The sequence below is a fragment of the Solanum dulcamara genome, chromosome 9 (assembly GCF_947179165.1).
Source record: "Solanum dulcamara chromosome 9, daSolDulc1.2, whole genome shotgun sequence".
Classification (NCBI taxonomy): Eukaryota; Viridiplantae; Streptophyta; class Magnoliopsida; order Solanales; family Solanaceae; genus Solanum; species Solanum dulcamara.
In genome coordinates, this window is record NC_077245.1 from 5,985,611 (window position 1) to 6,011,908 (window position 26,298).

Here is a 26,298-nt window from a genome sequence, read left to right on the forward strand (position 1 = left end):
GCTTCCTCAACGCGCTATCGCACAGAAAATACCTCAGGCGCGCGGCCGGAGCACAACAAGATAGTAAAATGGACATAACTTTGTGTATAAATATCGGATTGATAAACGGTTTGTTACTTGGAAAGAAGATTCAAATACCATTAATTTGATAGGTTATGGACCACATAACCCTTCATATTCTAGGAGATATGATCATTTGAAGTTGACCTAAGTAAAATCTTAAAAACTCAATTAGTAAGGAATTTTTGAACTCGACTTTGTGATAGAGGTTCCTTACGACCTTAATTCACATACAATACACTTCCCACACTTAGAATTGATCTTAACAACTACGCACAATTAGAAATCATCGGGTCTGGGCCTTTACGCATTCGGAGAATAGTTCGGTTCTTAGTGTAGAAATTTTCGAGGTGTTACACTATCTATCTACATATATATATATATATATATATATATATATATATATATATATATATATATGTATATATATGTATGTATATATACACATATGTATGAATGATTGAAGGGTCACTAATTCACTTGAAAAAAAAGAAAAAGTTTATAATAAAATAGAGCACTACAAAATGAAAGAAAAAAAAACATAAGAAATCTTAAGAATGGCTCAATGGAGCAAGGCATGTCGAGGCGAGTTAAAATTTAGCGGATTAAGGTTACTTCTCTGTTCATCATCCTTTAATTTTCACATGTTTACATTTTTGTATTTTGAACCCCCTTGTTAAAAATCTTTTCTCCGCCACTAAAAATAGTTACTTGGTCACACTCTAACGAGGATCTAACAATGTGATTGTGACATCATTTTTTGAACTTCCTGTCTGCGATCCTGATTTTTCTTCATCAAATACATTTCGTTCTAAGAAAAATCCCGGTTCATTTGCTTTTGGAAGTAAACTCTCATTAGCCAACATCTGAACCACAGAAAACATGCTTGGTCTATCATCTGGATGTTGTTGGACGCATAATAAACCCACTTGGATTGACCTTAAAACTTGAGAAATATTGCAAGAATCAGCTAGCTGCTCATCAACTAGTTCCAAGGACCTAGCCTCTTTGTAAAGCTTCCATGCCTGTTTGAGTTTAGATCTTATGAATCATGACAAATCCCTTCACTACTAAAAAAATGTCATAAACCGACATCATGATGTCAGTTTTTGCAATAAAATAAAATATAATTTAAAGTCCGGTTTTTGGAGCTAAAGAGTTAGACCATCTGGGGGCCTCTGTTGTTTATATATATATTTTTAAAAAAACCGACCTTTCCGACCTCTTTTGAGGTCGGTTTTTTGACTGTTTTAAGTAGTGATTATTGTAAAGGAAAGAACAAGTGGTGTGTGTAATAAAGGTTACACAGTGCTTACATGACCGAGAAGGTTAAGGTTGTGATCTTGATGGACAAATCCTCTATTTCTCTTGCCACTTAGAATCTCTAACACCAATACACCAAAGCTAAACACATCTGATTTTACTGAGAAGATCCCATCTACTGCATATTCTGGGGACATGTAACCACTGTGCCAACAAAACAACACCATGAGGATTAAAGAAGAAAGATATCATATGAGTGTACACTATATGATTTTAGAGATTCTTACTATGTCCCAACCACATTGCGTGTTTTTGCTCCCATCTCATTTCCCGTAACACTTTTGGCCATGCCAAAGTCTGATATCTTTGGATTCATTTCTATATCTAGCAAAACATTGCTTGCTTTAAGGTCTCTATGAATAATCCGTAGTCGAGAATCTTGATGAAGATATATTAAGCCACGAGCAATACCATTGATAATATGGAAACGCTTTGGCCAATCAAGTAACTTTTTCTTTGTTTGATCTACAAAATAAGCTTTCTTGTTAGCAGTTTCTTTTATGTTATGATTAATAGATCAAAGTATTACTCATTTTATCTTGTGTAATAGGTTAGAAATCCAAACCAAATATGTACGAATCCAGGCTTCTGTTAGGCATGTATTCATAGATCAACATCTTTTCTTCTCCTTGGATGCAGCAGCCCAGAAGTTTCACAAGATTTCGATGCTGAAGCTTGGCAATATAGATAACTTCATTCTTGTATTCATCAAGTCCTTGCATGGAAGTCCTTGACAGTCTCTTCACGGCAATTTCTTGCCCCTCTTCCAGCAATCCCTAGAAATGGTAAATGTGTTGAGTCCCACATCAACGGGATGATGAGAATTTGGACTCCTTATATAATCTTTGGAAATCCTCCCCTATAAGCTAGCTTTTGGGGTCGAGTTCGGCCAAGGTCCATTTCTTTACAAAATGTACAATAGCAGAACAGAGATTTTACAAAGACGAGAATATTGCAGAATTAAATTTTTCTCTAACACTCTAATCTTGAGCTAGTTACCTTACAAACAAATTAGCACTATATACCTTGTAAACAGGTCCAAATCCACCTTCTCCAATCTTGTTGTTGAGCGAAAAGTTATTTGTGGCTCTTGTTAATGTTGACAATTGGAACATTTGCAGCTCAAAATCTTCTTTGAGTTGCAGTTTCTTCATCTTTTTCCGTTTGTACAACAACAAAATCAAACTTAGCAGAATCATTGCCATCAACAATGAGAAACTCATGAGTGTGAGTATCATTGCCTTATTTCTTTTTGAACCTGCCTCAGATTCTACAATCAATTTCTTAAATCAGCCGCGAATTGAGATAGGCCACCAAGTGTAAGAAACACATGATGGGAAGTTTCTTAAACAAGTTCTTACCTCGCTCTGAAGAATCCATCTTGATGTAAATGTCTTGCCCTCTTTCATACAGCTTTCTGATGTCAATCAATTCCCCAAACCAAAGCAAGCAACCTTTGTATCCGTTGCTTATATCTAGGCTTGAATAACCTGTGCAAGAGCAGTTCCTGGAGCATACTTGCCTACACCCTTCGAGTGTCATGGTTTTTTCATACTGAGAGTACTTAGTATTCGGCAACTTGATTCCAGAATATTTTATAAATATATGTTCCTTTTTGCAATTTATGGGTGTCCTCCGAACACACCCTTCAGACCAATCTCCTTTTTCCCATTGTTGTGGATATTTAGCTACAAACTTTTCCAAACATCCACAAACCGGTGTATTATCTATGTCACAGCTCCCATAGGCACCACATAAGCTATGTGTATCACAATAATCTGCTGGTAAATTGTAATAAATATGCCATCTCTTTGTCCAATCCACCCACTTCAAATGTTGTATATAACCATTGCTAGTCAGGACTAGTCTTGTTAAATCCGAGCTGTTAATGAGTGAAAAGCTATAGTACACCACCTCCTTATTGAAAATAAATTGAAAAAAGCAGCATTCTAGTAGTGGTATGGGTGACCCACTCCATTGTAAACCATTCCATGGTCCTACACGAGCCGCTACACTTGTGCCACATTTGGTGAGGGCTTGTGGATATCCAGTAGGATCGATGTGACGTGTGAATTTGCCTGGAGCTGGATCATTATCGTTATTCCATGCTGAAAGGTAAACCTCATGGCCAGTTTTAAAATTCTTGCCAAGCTTCATTTCAGGCAAGTGTGTATCAGTTGGAAAATGGAAGCTCTGCCAGAGGAAATTTTCTGGGTTGTCATCATTTGCATCTTTGACAACAAGATTACCAGAATCTAAAAGAATTGCAACTGGATTTTGGACCGATCTTGAGGTGTTTGTGGACCATATCATTTCATTCTTGACATTGAGAAGAGCAAGTATCCCCGGCTTGCTGACCTTCAAAACGACTGAAGATGTGTTGGTGAGTGGTTTCTCTCTGTTTGCAACCCACACAACGGTTTGCACATGAGGAAGAATTTGTTTGTACCATATCCCGATGTATCGCTTTGTGGAATCATTGGGGCTGAAAAATCCCAGCTCAAAGGTTCCGCCGGATGAAACAACAGTTTCACCGTCTGTAATTGGCTGATTTGTCGTGATTATATTTGTTGTAGTGGAAATAATCTTGGGTATACAAGAGTAGAAAGACAGTAGGAAAATTAGTCGGAAGAAAACAGTTCCCATTAATTATGCCTTGATGCCTGAAGTTTTGATTTGTGTGGCCTATATATCGCCTACGATAGTTAGATATTAGACTTCAGGTGTTGTTTCACACTCTTGAATTAAATTGTGTTAATTACTTCTCCTCATGCCTTTGGGACACGGCATATACTAGTGTTGTTTTCTACTAGTCATTATCGCATATGAGATTCCTCACAAAGTTTGTCGAGTAAATATCTCAAAACGTTACTCAACATTTACCATCAATCTCTACAATCAATGTTGCGAAAATTGAAGTCACTGCAGAAAGAAGATTTCAACTACTTATACTTTGACATCTACAGATTTCTTCCCTCTTCTCATCCAAAATCCAACAAAATACTGTCCGATTATAATTAAGTTCATTTTTCATTTAGTGGTTTTTGTCTATGATTTGAGTTGCACCTCAATGATCATCTTTCTTTGGTACTCTCTCCTGGTGTCTAGTATAGCATTGGGGTTCCGATTAATTTGAATTCACGTCATATAAGATTTACTAAAGATAGAAGCGTTCTTATCGAGATTTTTTTTATATCTATTACTCCAATCTGAGAGCTCTAGTTAAGGGTGAAGGAACCTAGTTTGTCCCACCACAATCTGTGGTGTTTCATATTTGTTATTTTGCTGTGTTTGGGTGTTTATTTCTCACAAACCGTTTTGGCTCTTTATAGATGTGACAAAATCAATCCATTCTTATGTTACCCGTCTAATAAAAATATAAGTCTTGACGAATTGCAATATGATCTGTTTGTTGACTTAAAACCAATTAATTGAATCTAAATGACACATCAAACTATTGGATCAAAAGAGAAAAACAATTTAATTCCATTAATCAAAATGCTACACAAATTAAATTATAGAAAATCAAATTCGGAAACTGCGTATGATGTAATTAAATTTGATAAAACTTAATATGATCATTTAAGACAAATACATCAGGTTTCACAAAGTTTGTCATACAACAAATTGAGACTTAAGGTTCGCGCCTTTCTTCGAGTGTTTGTATAAGTAGTCTATTGCAATTAGCTGATTTTTTGACGATGCAACTAGTTATTACTTTCAGTAGACATTTTTACTTAGATAGTGATCAGATAAACATTTATACTTAATAAAAGTGTGTCACATAAATACTTCATGCTGTCGTAACAAATCATGTGTTTTACACTTAAATTTGAGCGGTGAAAAGCTTAAATTTTTTTTATTCTTTTTCTTTTACTCCTAAAAAATTTCAACATCCTTTTGTCAATATTTCTGCTCTTCTTTTAACCATTTTCAAGCTCAACTGAAAATCAAGAACCTCAAAATTCTTAATGTTCACATTAATTTTTAGGCACAACACATGAACAAGTATTCAAATTTGATCTTCTCTGGCAAGTAAATATCTCAACTTTGAGAGTGGACATCTAGATACCTCAACTTGATCTCAATTTAGCAAAAAAAAAAAATACTTCGACTCGTCTACACTATGTCTTGTGAACACCTGGCGCCGACAGGACACATAAATTTTGAAGAAGTCTAGATGATTATTTTGTAAGTTATATTATTCAACACTTCAACTAACACAATAAAAACAAATTGAGGTGTACAAATATGTATTTTCAAAGTTGATATGCTTATTTGACTGTTGAAGCCAAGTTTGTGTATTTTTTGTTTATGTAATATGCCTTGAAAATTATGACATGACTGTGTCAATTGTCATACTCAAAGAATGATATGGATCCGTCGTGTCCAATAATGGTGACAATGAAATCGAGATTTCGAAAGAAGCCCATAAAGATGATATCGAGATTGTCGCAAATTTTCTCATTCCTCCTCCTTCTCCACTTCTTAAACAAACCTAATTTTTCCAAGTTTTTCACTTGTGCAAATTCATGTACACAAGTGTTCATGTGACACACTTCTGTAAATATGACTATTTTTACTTTATATATTTATCTAATATTAAGGATAATACGGAGAAAAAGTAATAAAATTTTGTTTTTGTTATTGTTATTTCTCTTTTCTTAGTTTTCAAGGAGTTCACGTCAAACTTTGTAGTAAGTAATTGACATTATGACATATCTAAATCATTTGAAGAAAATATTCTCGTAACAAATTTATATTAAAGATATAGTGATTGTCCCAACACTTTAATTCCTTGGGGCCGCCTCTCAATGCCGTGGAAGTTGGGAAAAATTAGTATAACTTTCACGTGATAGTAAACTACGTGAAATGGACTATATGGAGGACCACACGTTTAACCCCACTCTTAAATTCATATTTTGGAAGTCACTAAAATTGGTAGACTCGTATTATACGTTGGAATGTGTATCTTGTGTTGGAAGAACATATTTTTTATTATTATTATTGTAATATACATGAGTTATCTTAGTTTATGAATTAGGATTTAGGAATGTTAATATATTACTCTTACTTGCATTTTATGAAATTTTTACGCATATATCACCGAGCTTAAGCTTATTATCAAACGAGCCTATATTTTCATACCTTATATTTAACCAATCTTATATATACGATCACAAGTGCTTACCAAGTTTATTCTGAGAAGAAGCAAATAAATACGATATTAATTCTTTAATGCCCATGAAGTGTTTGAAAAAATGCCCGACATAGAAATATTACCCACGACTTTAGGAAATGGTTCGACACTATTCCACATATGGGTTTGATGTAGTTTAGCCATTAAAGAATTCAAATCGAAGAACTAGAAGAGAAGTGTGAGGTTATTAAAATTCTACTTCTAATTACTAACATTTCATGTTTCATTCCCCATACTTGTATTTAATGTTTTCTGGGCTCTTATTTTTTGATTTATTTCGATGTTGTCAATGGTAGGTATTGCCTCATCTGTGTTTCATTCCCCATGTAGTACTTGTATTTAATATTTTCTGGGCTCTTCTTTTTTGATTTATTTCGATATTTTTAATGGTAGGTGTTGTCTCATCTCAAAGACCTCTCGACTCAAGAAATATAGTGCTTGAAGGTATTTTGCTCTTTTACTTTGCCTTACAGTCTTGATTTATAAGTATAAATTTCAATTTTGCATCTTATTTGTGATATAGATGATAAGAAAGTGAATACTAATAGGGAACTAAAGGATCAGATGCAAAAAACACATGAAGCTTTTTTTGGATATTGAAATCGCCTTTTAAGCTTCCATTTTCGTACTCCAATTTAATGTTTAAAATCTGCATATGTGAGTTGAGTTTTCTCAATGAACACATCAGAAATTGTTGATATTGCCTTATAAGCTTCAATTTTCAGTCTGATTGATTGTTTGAAATCTGCATATGTGAGTTGAGTTTTTCTCTATAATTCAGTAGCTTTTACGTTTTACCCGCTGATAGGATTAACTAAATAATTTGAAGTTTTCTCGACTTTGAGTGCTATAGTAAACACAACACATAGTGCTGAAAGGGAACCCTGTGTGCTTGGTCTTTGAGTTTATTCTTTAAAAGTGCTTGCTTGTGGAAAAAAAATAATCTATAAAGTAAACTAAGATAAAGCATACATGCATTCGCACCCCCAATAGCCCAAGTGCTTGAAGAATTAAATTCAATGGTGTTTATAACTTTTAGTCAATATTAGGTTTGTTCCAAAATGATGTTTAGGAGCCTTTTTAAAATAAGCAAAATGAATACATGATGTTCAATGACCTAAACCTTCTGAAAAGAGATCTTTAGAAAGCGAAAAGAAGGTACAAGTTTATAGTTCCGGCTATCCTCCTTATTGGTATAATTGGTTTATTTGTTTCTCTCTTTCTTTCTTTTGTTTCCCTCTCCTTCATGTTGGCCCCATCTTGAATATTGTATTAAATATTCCATACTTGTGCTTGATCGTTCAACTTTTTTCTCAGCTTTCATTTTCTTCTCTCTTCTTATTCCCCCATCTTCCCTGCTAATTCTGATTTCTTTTCACTTATATGCATCTTCCTTCATTGTTCCTTTCTTATTGAATTTAGTACTTTTATTTTTTGGATAGAATATTTTTATGCGAGAATATGGAATTATGAGACTTCAACTATTTTTCTCTTATTTAAGTTGGTGAAAGATATTTGTTGTGCTTTTATGAACCCACAAAACTCTAGGTCATTTCACTATTGCATAGGGATGAATCTACTAATTGATAGTTAGACTGTATGGTCCATTAGATGCTATTGTTGTTTTAAAACTGAATGAATGAATGAAGATGTTATTGTGAGAATCCTTCACCCGGTGATGTGGCTGTCTCTTATTTTAGTATTAGTATTATTTATCTTTTCTCTCTATTTTTCCTATACAAAACCTCGCTTCTAAAGAAAAAAAAATAGTCGCGTCAGTCCCGACTTCTAATCCCTTCGATATAATAATGAGGTGTAATTATTGTATAAATGTTAAGTATGGTGCTTTTCATATTCGTTATAGTTTCCTCTAATTGTTCTTTTCATATAAGGATTTCTTCATTTTCATATTATCTAATTACATTAGATATTGACTGTAGTTTAGCATTTTAACCACTTAAAATATAGTTAGTGAAATGTTATTTGCTGGTCTTGAATTAAAATGCATAGCCTAAGATAAGGATATAGGTTTTGTTTTCAATATTATGCAACTCATTTTTCATTTTACTGATGAAGTTTATGAACTAGTTTTCGGCCTTCACTTTCGATGCCGCACCCGTGTCGGATTCTTCAAAAATACACTACTTTTGGAGAATTCGACACGCACCCGCTGACATTTTTAAAGAGTCTGATCAAACATAGATTTTTGGTTACTGTTAAAGTATCTTCTCTAATGTTAAAATATCTTCTCTAAAAAGCTAAAAAAAAATTGTATCCAAACATTTCACTCCTAAATATTTACTCATCCTTGGATAAAGGTACTACAAATTCTTTTGAGACATTATCTTTCCCATTAATAATAAAATCTTGGAAGTCTATGTGACCAACTGTTGGTGTCAAGGTCATACTCCATGACCTCACGTCATTTTTTCCTCATCATCACTTCTAATGATGCCTATAAGTTACATTTTGGATTTGAAAACTTCACAATCTTGATTACAATCAAATTATTATTTGAGTGAGTGAGACAGCTCTATGGCATGTTAGCCATTTTAAAAAGATTTATTAAGCCAAACTGGAAAAAGCTATAAAATTTACCTTTTTCTTGGGAAACTCTTCTTGAGTCGCCCAAATTCATCAACATGAAGTAGTTCACTGCCAGAATTCATGAAGAACAACTCCTTTTAGTGGCAACGTTCTTTTTCTTCAATCTCCAAGTGCTATACAATACTGTTGGACATCCAAAATGTACAGCTAAAATTCTATCCAAGAAATGGTTGAACCTGAAAACTGTTTTTTTTTTTATGTTTTTAAAGCAAAAGTTCTGTGGGATTCAAATTAGTGTACCACAAATAAAATGAAAAGCTGTGTATAAATTGAGCTAGTTGTTTACCAACTTCCTATACATAAACAAAGTTTGTTTGTTCTCAGAGAAATTTCTTAATGGAAAAAATGAAACTTAAGTGAACAGTTAGTGGTGGCACGTGAAATTTCTTAATCTTTGATGTGTTGGGCATGGGCCCGTGGCACTAGCCACTTGACATTTCAATTTAATACTTTATGACTATTCATATGTGATACTATTGGACAAGATTGAGACATTCAGAATTAAATGTTACTCCCTTCATTCATTTTTACTTATTCAGTATTGATTTGACCTAAAAAAAAGGGCAGTCCGGTGCACTAAGGCTCCCGGTATGCGCAGGGTCCGGGGAAGGGCCTGACCACAAGGGTCTATTGTACGCAGCCTTACCTTGCATTTCTGCCAGAGGCTGTTTCTAAGGCTTGAACCCGTGACCTACTATTAAAAAAAGTAATAATCTTTTTTTTGCAAACTTCTAAATGTGAATGTATTTTAAAGTTGTGTTGTTTATATGTCATCCAACTTCCCAAAAGTTTGCTATAAACTTATTGTGCTACATACAAGAATTCGAGAGGTGAGAGGTAATCATTCACGTAATGATCGATTTTAACAACTTCAAAACAATCACATCTTAACGGTACCCTATATTAAGTTGACAAAACATTGAATACGCTTATAGGACACTACATAAACAGATTTTACGTGGAAATAGAATAGGGTTGTCCAAAAAAATATACCATAACATCACAGCAATACCAATGGATTAAAAAGCCCAAAGACAAGGTGTTCCACTAGCCATTTGGGGGTCTGCCAGGCAATTCATTTGAAACTTCGAATCTCTTCGCCATGTGTTTTGATTGATCAGGGAAACTATTTAAATGAGAACTATAAAGGCTGACTGCGTTTTCCGGCATTTTATGATCTTACATTACTTTTTTGCAGAATGACTACTTGTACCATCACACGGTTCCTAACAAGGAAGAGTTCGGCCACAAGAAGACATATGGCTCGGTAAGAAAGTGCTTCATTGTTTTGCATCTTATTAGACAAGATGAGGAGTTGAGAAAATGTGGATTCCGACGGTCTGTACTGTACTAAGACTGCGTACAATAGACCCTTGTGGTCGGGCTCTTCCCCGGAACCTGTGCATAGCGGGAGCTTTCGTGCACCAGGCTAGTACAAATTAAAGTTAGAGCAAGGATTGAGAAGTGGGTTCTCAAGAGGTCTTTGATGATGGGGAGCATCCCTACCTCCAAATGACGTAGATTTTCATTTTGCAGCTGATTTCCAAGTGATTTGGATAGTTAAATTGTTAATGAAGACCAACATTTACTTTCCTTTCATCATATTTTTATAGGCAGAAAGAGTAATTCAGTGAAGGTGTAGGCTATAGTTGGTAACATAGACTCAAATCCTCATGCTGAACAACGTTATTTCAGTATCCATATTTACCATTGCTTTATCGTCCAGTGCTTTTCTGATTCAGTAAGCTGTCTATAGCACTATTAAATTTGTTGAGTAGAATGTGTCTTCGTCAAAGAACCTTCACTTTTCAGGCAGGGCTGCTATTGTTTTGCATCCTCTACTTGTGAGAAATATTTAGCCACAATAGCTAATGGGGAATTCGGTCACATGATCACTGGCAATGTACCAAGCTTTGGTATGTGTGGGAGCTGCTCTTGATCTCACAATAAAGAGCTAGCAGTTTGTTGTCCTAAATTTTTGCTCATGTTTGAGCATATTATTACTATTGTTATACTCATAATTTGGGAGCTTAGTGCATTGATTTGTCTCTTATTGTTATAAGAAGAGATAGCATGTCTTTTAGTGCTCCAGCTGAATGCGATTCCTTCTCGTATCACTCGCTTATTCATTTCATTTTTTTTTTTAATTCTACAGCATTACAGTGCATTCGGCCATGTAAATGTAAATTAAACTTTTGAGCAATATTAATATTGTTCAATTAGCAGGTCCCTGGAGCTTTCCATATTTCACCATTATTGTTTTTCTTTTTTTGTCCTTCTCTTATTTGTTTTCCCCTTACCATAAGGTGTAGATATAGTTGATTGTCATGTTTGTGAATGAGAAAATCAACTTGGACTTTGCATTTTACTAATCATCATTTTCTTATCATTCAGAAAATCAACCTGAACTTTGGATTTTGATAATCATCATTTCAATTTGGAATTATGAGTTCATTTCATTTGAGTTATATATTTGTTTTCTATTGTAAGGGTAAATCCCTGCCCATTTTAGAAGGGTTAAGTAGATACATGTTTCAAGGGCAACTCTTCAAACAGTACAATGTGTGTTAAAGTGTTTATACACCATCTGTTTAAATCAATTAATGAATCCATGATATATGTGTGAACATACACTTTTATTATTTAGTTATGGTTAATTAAATATTTTTTTACTTTATTGAACCATTTAACTATGGTAAGCTACATCGGTTTGGTGTATAGCACTCCGTGAAGATAAGCATATACCCTTCTATTATTTGAATGACTCATATTAATCGATGGACAGAAAGTACTACTAAATGAATATGACTTTTACATTGAATCTCTTATAAAGTCTTCTTATGTTATATTTTTTTATGAGCGGTTTATCTTTTCCATGATTAGATTATGAACATCCAAATAAAAAAATAGTGTAATGTAAAATAAAAATTTCTTCCATCATCAAAGATTTGTCATGGCACATCTATGAGTGTTTATGGACAAGTAGATAAAAGAGAAAGGAAACTTGCTGCTAGAGTTTTGAAAATGAGTATATATATGCCATCAAATTAAATATTTTATATTTTTTTGTGTACACAAAATAAAAAAGTAATGAAAATAATGCCTGATTATTTTATGATAGATTGTTCAATTTTGTAAAGTCAACTACATTTAGGAATAAATGTTACAACTGATTGTTCTCGTAGATGTATCTAGAATTGATGAAATATATGTGTCCACTACACAAGTCAGGGGATCAGGTCCCTTGACACAATCAGTTAACAGAATGTTCAAGTTAGATGCAGAAGGTAAAATGACGCACAATGTTTACATGGAAAACATCTTTGCTCAATGGAGGAAAACCCACGACCTGTTCCATGGGATTTCACAACCAACTTTGCTAAGATGCAAGAGCAAAGTAGTCTTTTACAATTTACTGTTACTAGACACTAACTCTCTCCACCCCTTGGCTTGCAATACCTCTATTACAAGACTTTGAGCCTAAGCAATACAACTATTGCCCACTACACAACTACCTCTTAGTTAATGTAGACTTTAATTCACTGATTCAAGGTCAACACTTAACCAAAAACCCAACACATTTTTGACAACAGACTGATCAAAGTTCCTTTATAGATTAGGAAGATGATCTTACAATGTTAGAACATAAGAAACAACATTACAGCAAAGCAACAAAGAAAGATATTTCTTAAATGACTCTATTAGGTCCCTTGCTGCCTCGGTGAAATTATTCTTCCTTGAGAGAATAATGGTTTTTGCTTGTATATTCTTGATGTGCAAAAACTAGTGTTTTTTGCCAATTTGTTCTCTTCGTAAGAGAGGCAAAAAATCTAGGAGCAACACATGATCGAGGTTTGCTGACCTTTCTGCGCCTCTGCTGCCGTGCCCACAACCACTGCTGCTTTACAGTTGTAATCCACTTTTTTGTTCTCAACAGACGTTGCTCATAGGACCATGTCCCTCTACCAGGTCCATAATTTGTTCAATCATCAAACACGAAAGTGCACCTCTATTGTTGTGCCCAATTACCTCTGCAGCTTTTCAGCTGTACTTTCACTTTCTTGTCTTAGGTCGATGTTATTCATGGAACCAGATCCCATAGTTTTTTAAATCATCAAAACACGAATATAACATTTCCCCCATTTTTGATGATGACAAACTATATCAGGATGATAAACCTTTTCAATTATTGTCACTGCTTGCATATTTCCCCTATCAGTATGCTTCCCGTTGTCTCCCATGTCCCTCTTTGCATCATTCATTATACGATTGTTTGTTAAATCATCAAAATCCAAGATACAATATTTAATATCTAGAATCATCCTTACACAAATATAAATAACGATGACCTTAGTCATTTGTTATTAGCCAAAAGATAATTCAAAGCAATTCAAGAAATATTCTTCCATAACCAAGTTATCCGCTAGCCTTTGTAAAGTCGATATTTCTATCGAGTATCGGCAGGACAATTGGCACCCTTCAATCCTAGTTCACATCTTGGACTAGCGCCTAGCAATTAAAGGTCTTCCGTAATTATATCTTTTTTCAGCTATTCTCTATGGATATTTGCTTTTGTTTTTCCCTCTTTCATTTTTTTCCCTCCGTGGTATCCCCTTCATTTCCACTAAATTCAATTTGCATTCATCTTAAAAGTCATAGCTAGTTAACAACTAAAATATTGTTGAAATCAAGAAAGCTATTAAAATATTGAGATACTAATTGAGGCCAAGCAGAACAAGTTTAAACTTTAAAAGAAATCCATGAACTTCACTTGTGTAAGTATTGAACTCTTATACAATCGGTTCTAAAAGCTTGAATTGTACAAAAACAATTATAAAATTCACTATTAAAATTTAAGATTGAAGGGGAATCTAATTTTGTCGACACTAATCTCCTCTCTTTGTGACTTTTAAATAAGTAATAATTATACGAACTTTTGCTCCAAATTAAAAGAAAATGAACTTGCTATAATTTGATGTGTTTTTCTATACATTTTCTTTTTTGTTTTCCTTCGAAGCAATCTAATATAGCTTGACTATAAGAACGACTATTTAAGCATTAAGGATACAAACTTTGACAACTTTTTATTGAACGAGGATCAAATAATAATCTTGTTTTGAAAGTAAAAAGGCCGCACAGATACTATTTTTTTTTTTTTTTGAAAAACTAAGGATAAAGAAAAAGGAGATTTCAACGTAAAAAATTGAGTTTTCTTGGAAATAATAAAATTTCTCCTGTTGTAGCTGCCACTTGCCAACTTGCAAAACAGTATTGCCTTGAGCATAATTTTTTGCAAGTATAATTGTCTACTTGCCAAGTTGAAGAAAAAATTTATACTTAGTCTTAAAAAAAATCTATAAGTAGCTCTAGTCGAACTGCTTGAGGAAGGGTGTTCGGAGAAGTGAGGAAGAATCTCTTCAAAATATGCTCTTTGATAAGTGATTTGGCGGTTATTGATCCAGAAACCCACTGTGGAACAAAACTGAAGCAGAAGTTGCAAATACTCTTTCTATACTTGAGAGCATTCTTCTTCTACCATTCTTGGGTTATTCAGCATTGAAAATTATTTTTATTTTTATTTTTAATTAATTAGTGATTTTCTTAAAAAATGTTTCTTTCATTTTCTTATTTAATAAAAAAAATATTCTTGTTAATAGTACTAACTTCAGTATGGAGTAATTTTTCTTGTGTTGGAAGAAGAAAAAATCCTCTCTTTTTTTAATTTTTGTGATACATAAATTATCTTAGTTCACGACCTAGGAAGGTAAATGTATTAGTTTTAGATAAATGAATTGTTTTAAATTTATTCATGAACTAGAGAATAGGAAAACTTTAGAATTAAATTATGATATATGTACTAGAGTAGTATATGTCGGAAGAATTTTATAAATATCTAGGTATGATACGTCAAGATGCAAAATCAAATTGATAGAAGTTCACTTATCTTCAACGAAAATTATTGATTGAATAAAAAAGTAAAGTGATGTAAAGAAAAATTATTTAATCCACTTATTTTTAAGAAATAATTTAAATGATTGAGAATGGTTCTTTCTCTCTATTTTCCAACATTATATCATGAGAATTTGAATGATTGAAAGTGCTTCTTCTTCTTTATTTTCCAACATTGTCTAATGAGCATCATTCAGCTTGTGCATTGACAAATTTGGGATAATGACTATTTTTTACATAGGGGCTAAAAATTTGCTCAAGAAAATACAAATCACTGAGAAATTATATTATTATTTACATAATGACTATTTAAATGATGTATTAGTTGTTCAAAAAATATAATTCACTGATATTTTTCTTTTACATCAGAAAATAACACGTCATCGTGCATTCATCATTTTATCTGTATACATGCCAATAGAGAATTTTTAAACAAATTACATTGTTATAGCTTATATTCTAAACATAAATGATTAACAAGATATTAGAATTAAAAGAAATAAAAATTTTTTGATGTGGTATATGAAAATTCTCCGACACAAAAAGGTCAAAATTATCACTTAGCTTCTTACTCTAACTTAAAATTACTCGCAAATTGAAACTCCATCAAGAATCAAGAGTAAAATAAAATTCTTTTCCCAAATTAAAGCTCCTTTAAGAATTAGGAGTAAAAACAATTTTTTTCTACTAGTAAAATAATATCAGATTAAAAGTTTAAGGGTGAATAAAGCTACTCAATGACTAGTTGAGAAAATTTTTTTAAAAAAATCTTTTGTATTTGAGTGTAGGTTCAAATAATCTCTTTAGTAGCACTAATAATTTTAGTCCTTAAAATTCATCACAAATAACATTTTTAGTTTAAATCAGATATTTAACAATCTACGTTATTTAGATTTGAGGAAAATGGTGAGAATTTTTTTAATTCATAAATATATATATAAAAAAATAATCATCAAATTCTAGTACGTGCAACATAGAAAGTTACACTAAAAAAATAGTAGTACTAGTAATTATACCTCAAAAAATATCATCAGAAGCTAGGAATAAATTAAAAATAGAAAAAATGTGACTTTACCCTATTTTCCTTTTTGGCGTTTACAACGAAATCGATACTTGTCAGATCTACTTTGAGACTTTTCAGGCTAATCTTGCGGAATTCTCCCTTTCCATTTCCACTCTGGGCTGCATATTTTGGTATAGCTCTTTGCTGCTACTTTGATGATTTTGATATTTGTGGCAAATTGTTGTGGAGTGATACTACATTACCTTAGGGATGGCAATGGGGGCGGGTACGGGGCGGGGCGGATGCGGTGGATTGAAGTAATTATTAAATTTTGTAATTAGTAAAGATTTAAGATATAAACTTTTTATATTAAAGTTTAATTTTAATTTTAACTTTTCTTTAAAAAAAAAAAAACTAGACAAATGTGAATTAGAGTTAATTAGCCAAAAAAATACTAATTGCTAATTTCGCTCCACACCCGCCCCGCCCCACCCCGCCCCCATTGCCATCCGTACATTACCTGCGCACTCATTTGAGTTAATTTTCCATTCACTTATCGATTTAACTTTATTTAAGAAGAGTATCATTTACATATTTCTATCTCTAATTAGAGTGGTATTAACCTTTAAAGACTTGTCTGTGTCTTGAATTGTTCAAAATATATTGCTTCGTTTTAGCTGATTTAGTGAATATGAAACGACAATTTGGCCTCATGTTAGGTGGGTTTTGAAAGGGGAGCATTTGGTTAATTGAAATCAATTTCTTCTTCTTTGTTGTTATATAAGTAACATATCTAAAGTACTAAATATATTCAAAGAACAATAGAAATAGATAAAAAGATTCATCCATAAGTAGATAATATAGATCTTCAAGTAGAAAAATTCAATTTGATGTTTATTTTAAGTACTACTGTATTTCACAATAACAAAAGTTCTTCCTATTCGATCATGTGCACACAAGTTAGAATTGTTATTTTGTCACACCTACCGAGGATCTAACACTGTGATTGTGAATTCATTTTTGGAACTTCTTGTCTGCGATCCTCCTGAGTTTTCATCGTCATATACATTTCGTTCTGTGAAAAATCCCGGTTCTTTTGCTTTTGGCAGTAGACTCTCATTAGCCAACATATGAACCACTGAAAACATGCTTGGTCTATCATTTGGATGTTGTTGCACGCATAATAAACCCACTTGGATTGACCTTAAAACTTGAGAAATATTGCAAGAATCATCTAGCTGTTCATCAACCAGTTCCAAGGACCTATCATCTTTGTAAAGCTTCCATGCCTGTTTGAATTTAGATCGTATGAATCATGACAAATTCTATTTTTATAAAGAAAAATATGAGTTGTGTGTGTAATACAACAGGTTATACAGTGCTTACATGACCGAGAAGGTTAAGGTCGTGATCTTGATGAACAAATCCTCTATTTCTCTTGCCACTCACAATCTCTAACACCAATACGCCAAAGCTAAACACATCTGATTTTACCGAGAAGATCCCATCTACTGCATATTCTGGGGACATGTAACCACTGTGCCAATAAAACAACACCATGAGAATTAAAGAAGCAAGATGTCATGAGAGTACACTGTATGCTATTAGAGGTTCTTACTGTGTCCCAACCACATTGCGTGTTCTAGATCCCATCTCATTTCCTGCAACACATCTAGCCATTCCAAAGTCTGATATCTTTGGATTCATTTCTATATCCAGCAAAACATTGCTTGCTTTAAGGTCTCTATGGATAATCCGTAGTCGAGAATCTTGATGGAGATACAATAAGCCACGAGCAATTCCGTTGATGATGTGGTAACGCTTTGGCCAATCAAGTAATTTGTTCTTTGTTTGATCTACAAAATAAGCTTTCTTGTTAGCAATTTCTTTCATGTTATGACTAATAGATCAAAATATTAGTCATTTTAGCTTGTGTAGTAGGTAAGAAATCCAAACCAAATATGTATGAATCCAGGCTTCTGTTAGCCATGTATTCATAGATCAACATCTTTTCTTCCCCTTGGATGCAGCAGCCCAGAAGTCTCACAAGATTTCGGTGCTGAAGCTTGGCAATATAGATAACTTCGTTCGTGTATTCAGCAAGTCCTTGCATGGAAGTCCTTGACAGTCGCTTCACTGCAATATCTTGTCCTTCCTCCAGCACTCCCTTAAAATGGCAAATGTATAATAACAGAACATAGATTTTACAAAGATGAGAATATTGCAGAATGAAAATCATCTCTAGCACTCTGATTTTGAGCATAAACTAGTTACCGTTCCAATAAATTTGCACTGTATACCTTGTAAACAGGTCCAAATCCACCCTCTCCAATCTTGTTGTTGACTGAAAAGTTATTTGTGGCTCTTGTTATTGTCGACAATGGGAACAGTGGCAGCTCAAAATCTTCTTTGAGTTTCAGTTTCTTCTTTTTCCATTTGTACCACAACAAAATCAGGATTAGCAGAATCGTTGCCATCAACAATGAGAAACTCACTGCAAGTATCTTTGCCTTCTTTCTTTTTGAACCTGCCTCAGATTCTACAATTAATTTTTTTAAGTCAGCCACTGCAAATCAAGACAGGCCACTAACTTTGCATAATACCATCTCCATGTGTTGAAAAACTAAGTTAGAAACAGTTGATGGGAAATTTCTTAAACAAGCTCTTACCTTGCTCTGAAGAATCCATCTTGATGTAAATGTCTTGTCCTCTATCCGACAACTTTCTGATGTCAATCACTTCCCCAAACCATAATAAGCAACCTTTGTCTCCATTGCTTATATCTAGACTTGAATAAGCTGTACAGGCGCAGTTCGTGGAGCATACTTGCCTACACCCTTCAAGTGTCATGGTTTTATCGTACCGAGAGTGCTTAGTATCTGGCAGCTTGATTCCAGAATATCTTATAAAGACATGTTCCCTGTTGCAATCTAAGGGTGTCCTCCGAACACACCCTCTTGTCCAATCTCCCTTCTCCCATTGTTGTGGATATTTAGGTACAAACTTCTCCAAACATCCACAAATAGGTTCATTATCTATGTCACAGCTCCCATACTCACCACACAAACTATATGTATCACAATTATCCGCAGGTAACTTGTAGTGACTATGCCATCTCTTTGTCTGATCCACCCACATGAAGCGTTGTATATCACCGTTGCTAGTCATGACTATTCTTGATAAAACTGAGCTGTGATTAACGAGAGAGAAAATATAGTAAACCTCCTCCTCATTGAAAATAAATTGAAATGTATATAGTTTGCTTTGTGTTAGTAGTGGTGTGGGTGCTCCACTCCATCGCAAACCATTCCATGGTCCTATACGATATAATACATCTGTGTCACTTTTGGTGAAAATCTGTGGATATCCTGTAGGATCAATGTTACGAGTGAATTCTCCTGGAGCTGGATCATTATCCGTCTTCCATGCTGAAAGGTAAACCTCATGTCCAGTTTTAAAATTCTTGCCAAGCTTCATATCAGGCAAGTGCGTATCAGTTGGAAAATTGAAGCTCTGCCAGAGGAAATCTTCTGGGTTGTTATCATTTGCATCTTTTACAACAAGATTACCAGAATCTAAAAGCACTGCAACTGGATTTTGGACTGATCTTGAGGTAATAGTGGACCATATAGATTCATTCTTGTCGTTGAAAAGAGCAAGTATTCCTGGCTTGGTTACCTTCAGTTGTATTGAAGATGTATTGGTGAGTGGATTTTCTCTGTTTGCAACCCATACAACTGTTTGGACATGAGGAAGAATTCGCTTGTACCATATCCCAATATATCGATTTGAGGAACCGCTGGGGTTGAAGAATCCCAGCTCAAAGGTTCCATCGGATGAAACAATAGTTTCACCATCTATGATGAATTGATTTGTATTGATCAAGTCTCTTGTTGTATTAGAAAAACTATTGTGTATAGAAGAGCAGAAAGCCAACAGAAAAAGCAGGAAGCAACTAGATTCCATAGATGATGCTGTGATTCAACTTCTGGAAAGTGGCAAATACATTTCTGAAATTCGTATTTACTTCATATTTTATTCTGTTTGAATAATAGTTAACAATGGCGGCTGTAGACAAGCATTGGAAGTTGGTATGGTTCTTAACGTCTTTTGACAAAGCTTACGTCCAATATTTGAATAGAGAAACTCCGTTCCCATTTTGGGTCCATCACCACCTGACTTTTCAGGATGATACTATTTGACTAGTATATATATATATATATATATATATATATATATATAATAAAATTATCTTGATTTCATAAATTAGATAAGTAAATTAAAACAATTATTTTTTAGAATGAGAATAAGTAAATTGAAACAAATATTTTCAAAATGGAGACCAAGTAATATGAAATGGAATGAGTACTATCATTGAAAACTTTCCACGAAAGAAAATCTTCAGTTATTGCTAAAATTGCACCTTCTTTCTCCCTTTGTTTTTCTTTTTCGTTTAATCAATATTGTCAAATGTCAATGACTTTGTAACATCTGGAATTAGGAAATATTTTGGTCCAAAGTTAGTACAAGAAAGTCTCTTGTGGCAACTTGTCAACGGGTGAACTAACCATCTTATGACCAATTTCAGAAGCAGGACTGAATGTTGTAGCCAAGAAATGATATTGTGGAGCAAATATCAAATTATACAGTATTTAATCAATGATTATAACTTTTATACTTTGATAATATAATATTTTCACACTATTAGACCATTAAAAGATAACGTAGCTTTCCGCGATTAACGGATTAGTCACTTGAAAAACATGTTATGCTATTTTGTTGCAACATGTTAAAAAACATAGAAATTTTTGTATTGTTGGAGATGGTTGACAGTTATTCATGTATTAAAAATAAGCATAGTTAAAATTATATTTGCTAGTTTTTTTTATAAAATTCAGCATATCAAGTATGATATTTGATTTTTATTTTAAAATGTTACGTCAATAAAATATGTATTATAAGTTATGCATCAATTTATATATTCTATATTTCCCGACCAATGCAATTAATACACAACTGGAGAAAACAAGCCGAGAAGAAAGCGCTCACTTTTGTTGCCGTTGAAGAGTATCCTCACGCAGATCTAATAATATGTATGACCAGCTAGCAAGGATTATGGTGGATGAATAAAAAATATTTGTTCTTAATTTAAAGTGTTCGAGTTTTAGATATGATAAAAATTCCATTACGGAGTGCTTTCTCTTTAAATAGGTCTTACATGATGCGAAATCATGAAACTGAATTAATATAAATTTCAAAACAAATATCGAACACCAAATTTTTAAACTAAAAAAAGATCTAATGTGATATATGGTGGCTTTTACATTCCTTAATTTTGCTCTCGTAGGTTCCTGCCCAAGACTTCCATCACTTATATCACCATCCAGGGGCGGACCCACATGGACAGCAGGGGGTCATCTGAACCCCTTTCGTTAAAAAATTACACTGTATATAAAAGATAATTTTTTTAATTTATGTGTATATATTTAACATTGAACCCTTTGAGCATAAGCCAAAGGACTAGCTCAGTGGCAAAGGGGGTTCAACAATTCGCCTTAGATAGCATAGCTCGCGGGTTCGATTCCAAGCAAATTGAGTGCCCTGCTGCCTGCTGCTGTCCATTCTCCGCCAGACCGCCGTCGCCCGTTGCTGCCTGCTGCCGCTGTCCGTTTCTCTCTCTCAGCCACTGCCTGTAAGAGTAAGTTCTTAGTTCTTCTTCATTTTATTTGTTCTTAAAATTTTCAGAAATTTATATGGCTTTGGCTTTGGTATAATGGTATTTATTGTCTTATTTATGTGTTCTTAGTCTTTACGATTCAGTCTCAAGCTTCAATGAAGAAGTATTTCACCAAAGTTTCAAAATCAAGTTTAGCCTCTCAAAGTCATAGTCAATCTAACCAAGAAGAAAATGCTAATCATTCGGAAGTATCATTACATTCTTCTCAAGAATTTGATTTGGATTCTTTAAAGTTTGATCCCGGTGAAAGAATCTCAATATTGAACCATCATCCAAATCATCGTGATATTATTAGAAGAGCATGCCTTTTGAATGGTTCTTGCCAACCTCGTTTAGCGGTGCACGAGTATCCTCAAACAAATATTTCTAGATCAATACGTCGTTTTAATCATGAATGGTTTGATGATGTATATCATGATTGGTTGGAGTATAGTGTTAGTAAAGATGCAGTCTATTGTTTGTATTGTTATCTATTTAAAGACCATAACATTCATCAAGGAGGAGTTGAAGTATTTTCAAGTGGTGGATTTAAGAGTTGGAATAAAAAGAGTAGTCTTAACAAACATATTGGTCAACCAAATAGCATATATAATCAATCAAAAAAGAAATGTCAAGATTTATTACGACAACGGCAGTCTATTCAATTTTCATTTGAGAGGCAATCTAATCAACTCAAGTATGGATATTGGATTCGCTTAAGTGCTTCGGTTGATGTAGTAAGACTTCTCATAACTCAGGAATTTGCATTTCGAGGTCATGATGAATCTAAATCATCACTTAGTAGGGGTAACTTTCTTGAAATTCTCTCATGGTATGCAAACAAATGTGATAAAATTTGTGATTATATACTAGAACATGCTCCTCAAAATGATCAAATGACTTCTCCAAAGATTCAAAAAGATATTGTGAGTGCATGTAAAATAGAGACCGTTAAAGTTATTCTTGATGAATTAAATGGTGATTACTTTGCCTTGCTCGTTGATGAATCCTTTGATGTGTCATGCAAGGAGCAAATGGCTATTATATTTCGATATATTGATAAAAAAGGAATTGTGATGGAGTGACTTATTGACATTGTTCATGTTCAAGATACCAGTGCTTCATCTCTAAAGGAGGTAATTGTTAATTTACTTGCTCAACATTCTTTGAGTCTATCGAGTGTGCGTGGACAATGTTATTATGGGGCAAGTAATATGCAAGGTGAGATCAATGACCTTAAAATGTTGATTAGGCAACAAAGTAGATCAGCTCATTCCATCCATTGTTTTGCTCATCAACTTTAACTAACTCTTGTTGGGGTCTCTAAAAAGTGTGTTGAAGTGAGAAAACTTGTAGTATTGGTATCAAATATTTTAAATGTATTGGGATCATCTTTTAAACGTATGGATGAATTACATGATTCTCAAAAAAAAATAATTAAAGAGGCATTAGATATGGGTGAACTTACAACCGGTAGGGGCTTGAATCAACAACTTGGTCTTTCAAGAGCTTGTGACACTCGTTGGGGATCTCATTATAAATCCTTTAATAATTTTATTATTATGTTTGGCTCTATTCTTGATGTTCTTGAATCACTTGATCTTGATGCACGAAATTTGGATGAAAGAGCTAAGGCAATGGGACATCTCGAAGCTTGCCGAACATATGAGGTTGCTTTCATGTTGCATTTGATGAGGGATGTCTTAGGAATTACAAATGAGCTTCATAAATGCTTACAAAAAAAGGAGCAAGATATTGCAAATGCCATGCTACTTGTTGAAGTAGCAAAGAGAAGGTTGCAAGTTTTAAGGGATGATGAATGGGACTCTCTTATTGTCAAGGTATCTACATTTTGTATCCAACATGATCTTTTGATACCTAACTTTGAGGAGCCATATATTAGCTCTTTAAGATCACAACAAAAGCTTGCTAACTATACAATCTCACATCATTATCGTGTTGAAGTGTTTTGCAATATTATTGATTGGCAACTTCAAGAGCTTAATAATCGTTTTGATGAGGTGATTACCGATTTGCTCCATGGAATTGCTTGCTTGAATCCAATTAACTCATTTTCAAGTTTTGACATCAAAAAAGTAATGAGAATGGTGGAATTATATCCAGATGACTTTGATGAATCTAATATGAGTGCTCTTAAGAATCAACTTGCAAGTTATATTGTTGATGTTCGTGATGTTGATGAAAGGTTCTCCAATACAAATGGGCTTTGTGATCTTTCCAAAAGATTGGTTCAGACAAAGAAACATTTTACTTATCCTTTGGTATTCCGTTTAGTAAAACTTGCTCTACTTCTATCAGTTGTCACTGTCTCTGTTGAAAGAGATTTTTCGGCAATGAAGTTTATTAAGAATGACTTGCGGAGCCAAATGAGTGATGATTTTTTTAGTGGTTGTTTGGTGCCTTATTTAGAAAAAGATGTATTTGATAGTATTTCTAATGATGCTATTATTAAGACTTTTCAAGATATGAAACCTCGTAGTATACAATTGTAATTGTGGTTGAATTTTAATTGTAAAACAATATTTTGATAGGCTTATTCGTATGTTTGGTTTCTTAATCCCCCTTCAAGGTGGTGTAATTATCACTATATTTTGTAATACATATCAAGATATAATAATTTATATTGTTCAGGGTATTTTTGTATTGTTTTGAAGCCATTTTTTGTCATTTTTTTTTGTGGAGGAAGAGTGCTTTTATTTTGAAATGGTGTTTATTTTAAGTCTTTTTAAATGTAAAAGTTTATGTTTGCTCTCTATTTGCACTTTCAGGAGCTAAAGAGAATTCAAAAGAAACTGAAAAAATTGGAGAAAGACCCCGCTTCTTGCAAAACAGGTATATTTGACCCGACCCATTTATTTATGACTATAATTAGCGTGTTTCTTTTTTTTTGAACCCCCTTCGTAAAATTTCTGAGTCCGCCACTATCATCATCAAAGTAAATTTTTGAATTGTCAAATCATAATCCATTTAAAACTCTCTTTAAATCAAAGTTTAACTTCAATTTTATTTTACTTTAAGTTGAAGTAATTGATAAAATTCTAAAACAAACATTGCCTTGCCAGAAAATATTGATTAATGAGTAGTTGAGTACTACTGAAGGTGGTAAAATTAGTCCGAAAATATAATCCACCTAATATGTTATTGATTCCATTTATTAGCTCAGGTCATTTCAACTCGATAGCTATTGTGTTCACACACTACCGAGGATCTAACAATGTGATTGTGACTTCATTTTTTGAATTTTTCATCTGTGATCCTGATTTTGGTGCATCAAGTACCTTTCTTGATGGAGATACAATAAGCCACGAGCAATTCCATTTGTGATGTGGAAAAGTGTTGGCCAATCAAGTTTCCTCTTTGTTTGATCTACAAAATAACCTTTCTAATGAATTAGCTGTTATTGTGAACATGGTTTTGCCTTGATCTAGATGCACATGTTATTACTAATATAAAAGCTAAATATATTATTTTAGCTTGTGAGAAATCCAAACCAAATATGTATGAGTCCAGGCTTTTGTTAGGCATGTATTCATAGATCAACATCTTTTCTTCCCCTTGAATGCAGCAACCTAGAAACAAGCAGCCTTTGTCTCTATTGGTCATATCTAGACTTGAATAAGTTGGGTAAGAACAGTTCCTCGAGCATAATTGCTTACACCCTTCAAATGTCATGTTTTTATCGTATTGAGAGTACTTAGTGTTAGAATATGTGCATTCACTGTCACTTAGGGATCAGGTCCCTAAACAGAATAATCAATGAATGAACAGTTAATGCAAATAATGAACAAGACAAGATTTTACGTGGAAAGGCTCCTTGCTCAAAGGAGGAAAAACCACGACCTGTCCAACATGATTTAGCCAACTATTCTTCACTAAAGATGCAAGAGCAAAGTGATCTATTACAACCTATTATAACTAGACACTAACCCTCTCCACTCCTCGGCTTGCAATACCTTTATTACAAGACTTTGAGCCTAAGCAATATCTCTATTGCCCACTACCCCAACTTACTCTAATTGACGTAGACTTTCAACACTCTGATCAAGCCTAACTCTATCAATAACTCAAAAATAAGAAATAAGACTATTGCCCACTACAACACCATCCTTAGGTTAATTTAGACTTTTCTAACCACTTCAAAGCTAACTTTAGCAATGAAGTCACAATACCACAATACAAAAAGAAGTAATCAATATTCCCTTTATATGATAGAAACTGGTTTTACAATATTTATCACACAAGACTCAACATTACAACAAAGCAACAACCTAAAAACTATTCTTCAATAGTAGCTCGATCAGGTCTCTTGCTGCCTTGAGGAAGTTGTTCTTTTTTTTTAGCACACACATTTTTTTTCCTTTTTCCTTATAAATGTAATGTGTAGAACTAAGTTGCTTTGTGTCCTTAGGATAGTATATG

General features: G+C 33.6%; 1 protein-coding gene and 1 long non-coding RNA gene across 6 annotated transcripts; one reads left to right on the plus strand and one right to left on the minus strand.

The window, feature by feature from the left end:
• Positions 1-531: 531 nt before the first annotated feature.
• Positions 532-20,156, minus strand: LOC129902770 (G-type lectin S-receptor-like serine/threonine-protein kinase At4g27290). 5 transcript variants are annotated; one of them, XM_055978165.1, is made up of 7 exons: positions 18,812-20,144; positions 18,443-18,681; positions 18,099-18,309; positions 1,795-1,848; positions 1,611-1,707; positions 1,377-1,527; positions 532-1,085 (listed from the first exon to the last, which is right to left on the minus strand). In XM_055978165.1, the coding sequence occupies exons 1-7, from the start codon at positions 20,106-20,108 to the stop codon at positions 783-785; spliced, it is 2,352 nt and encodes a 783-aa protein (XP_055834140.1). In that variant the 5' UTR covers positions 20,109-20,144; the 3' UTR covers positions 532-782. The 5 variants fall into 5 exon arrangements, with proteins under 5 accessions (XP_055834140.1, XP_055834141.1, XP_055834138.1 ...); XM_055978166.1 differs by lacking the exons at positions 18,099-18,309; positions 18,443-18,681; positions 18,812-20,144 and adding exons at positions 1,949-2,159; positions 2,409-2,653; positions 2,745-4,165; XM_055978163.1 differs by having other exon boundaries at positions 1,611-1,848; positions 18,812-20,142.
• Positions 6,584-11,415, plus strand: LOC129902777 (uncharacterized). The gene is made up of 2 exons (XR_008770154.1): positions 6,584-7,027; positions 10,389-11,415. It is a non-coding gene; the product is annotated as an uncharacterized LOC129902777 (long non-coding RNA).
• Positions 20,157-26,298: the final 6,142 nt, after the last annotated feature.

What these genes read in the sequence shown, in the direction of transcription:
- LOC129902770 (XM_055978162.1), bottom strand. Translation starts at nt 20,108, where the DNA reads ATGGAATCTAGTTGCTTCCTGCTTTTTCTGTTGGCTTTCTGCTCTTCT. An exon ending in GATGGATTCTTCAGAGCAAG is followed by an intron (nt 18,682 to 18,811) that starts GTAAGAGCTTGT and finishes AATTAATTGTAG; the next exon opens with AATCTGAGGCAGGTTCAAAA. An exon ending in CCTGGATTCATACATATTTG is followed by an intron (nt 17,999 to 18,098) that starts GTTTGGATTTCT and finishes CTTATTTTGTAG; the next exon opens with ATCAAACAAAGAACAAATTA.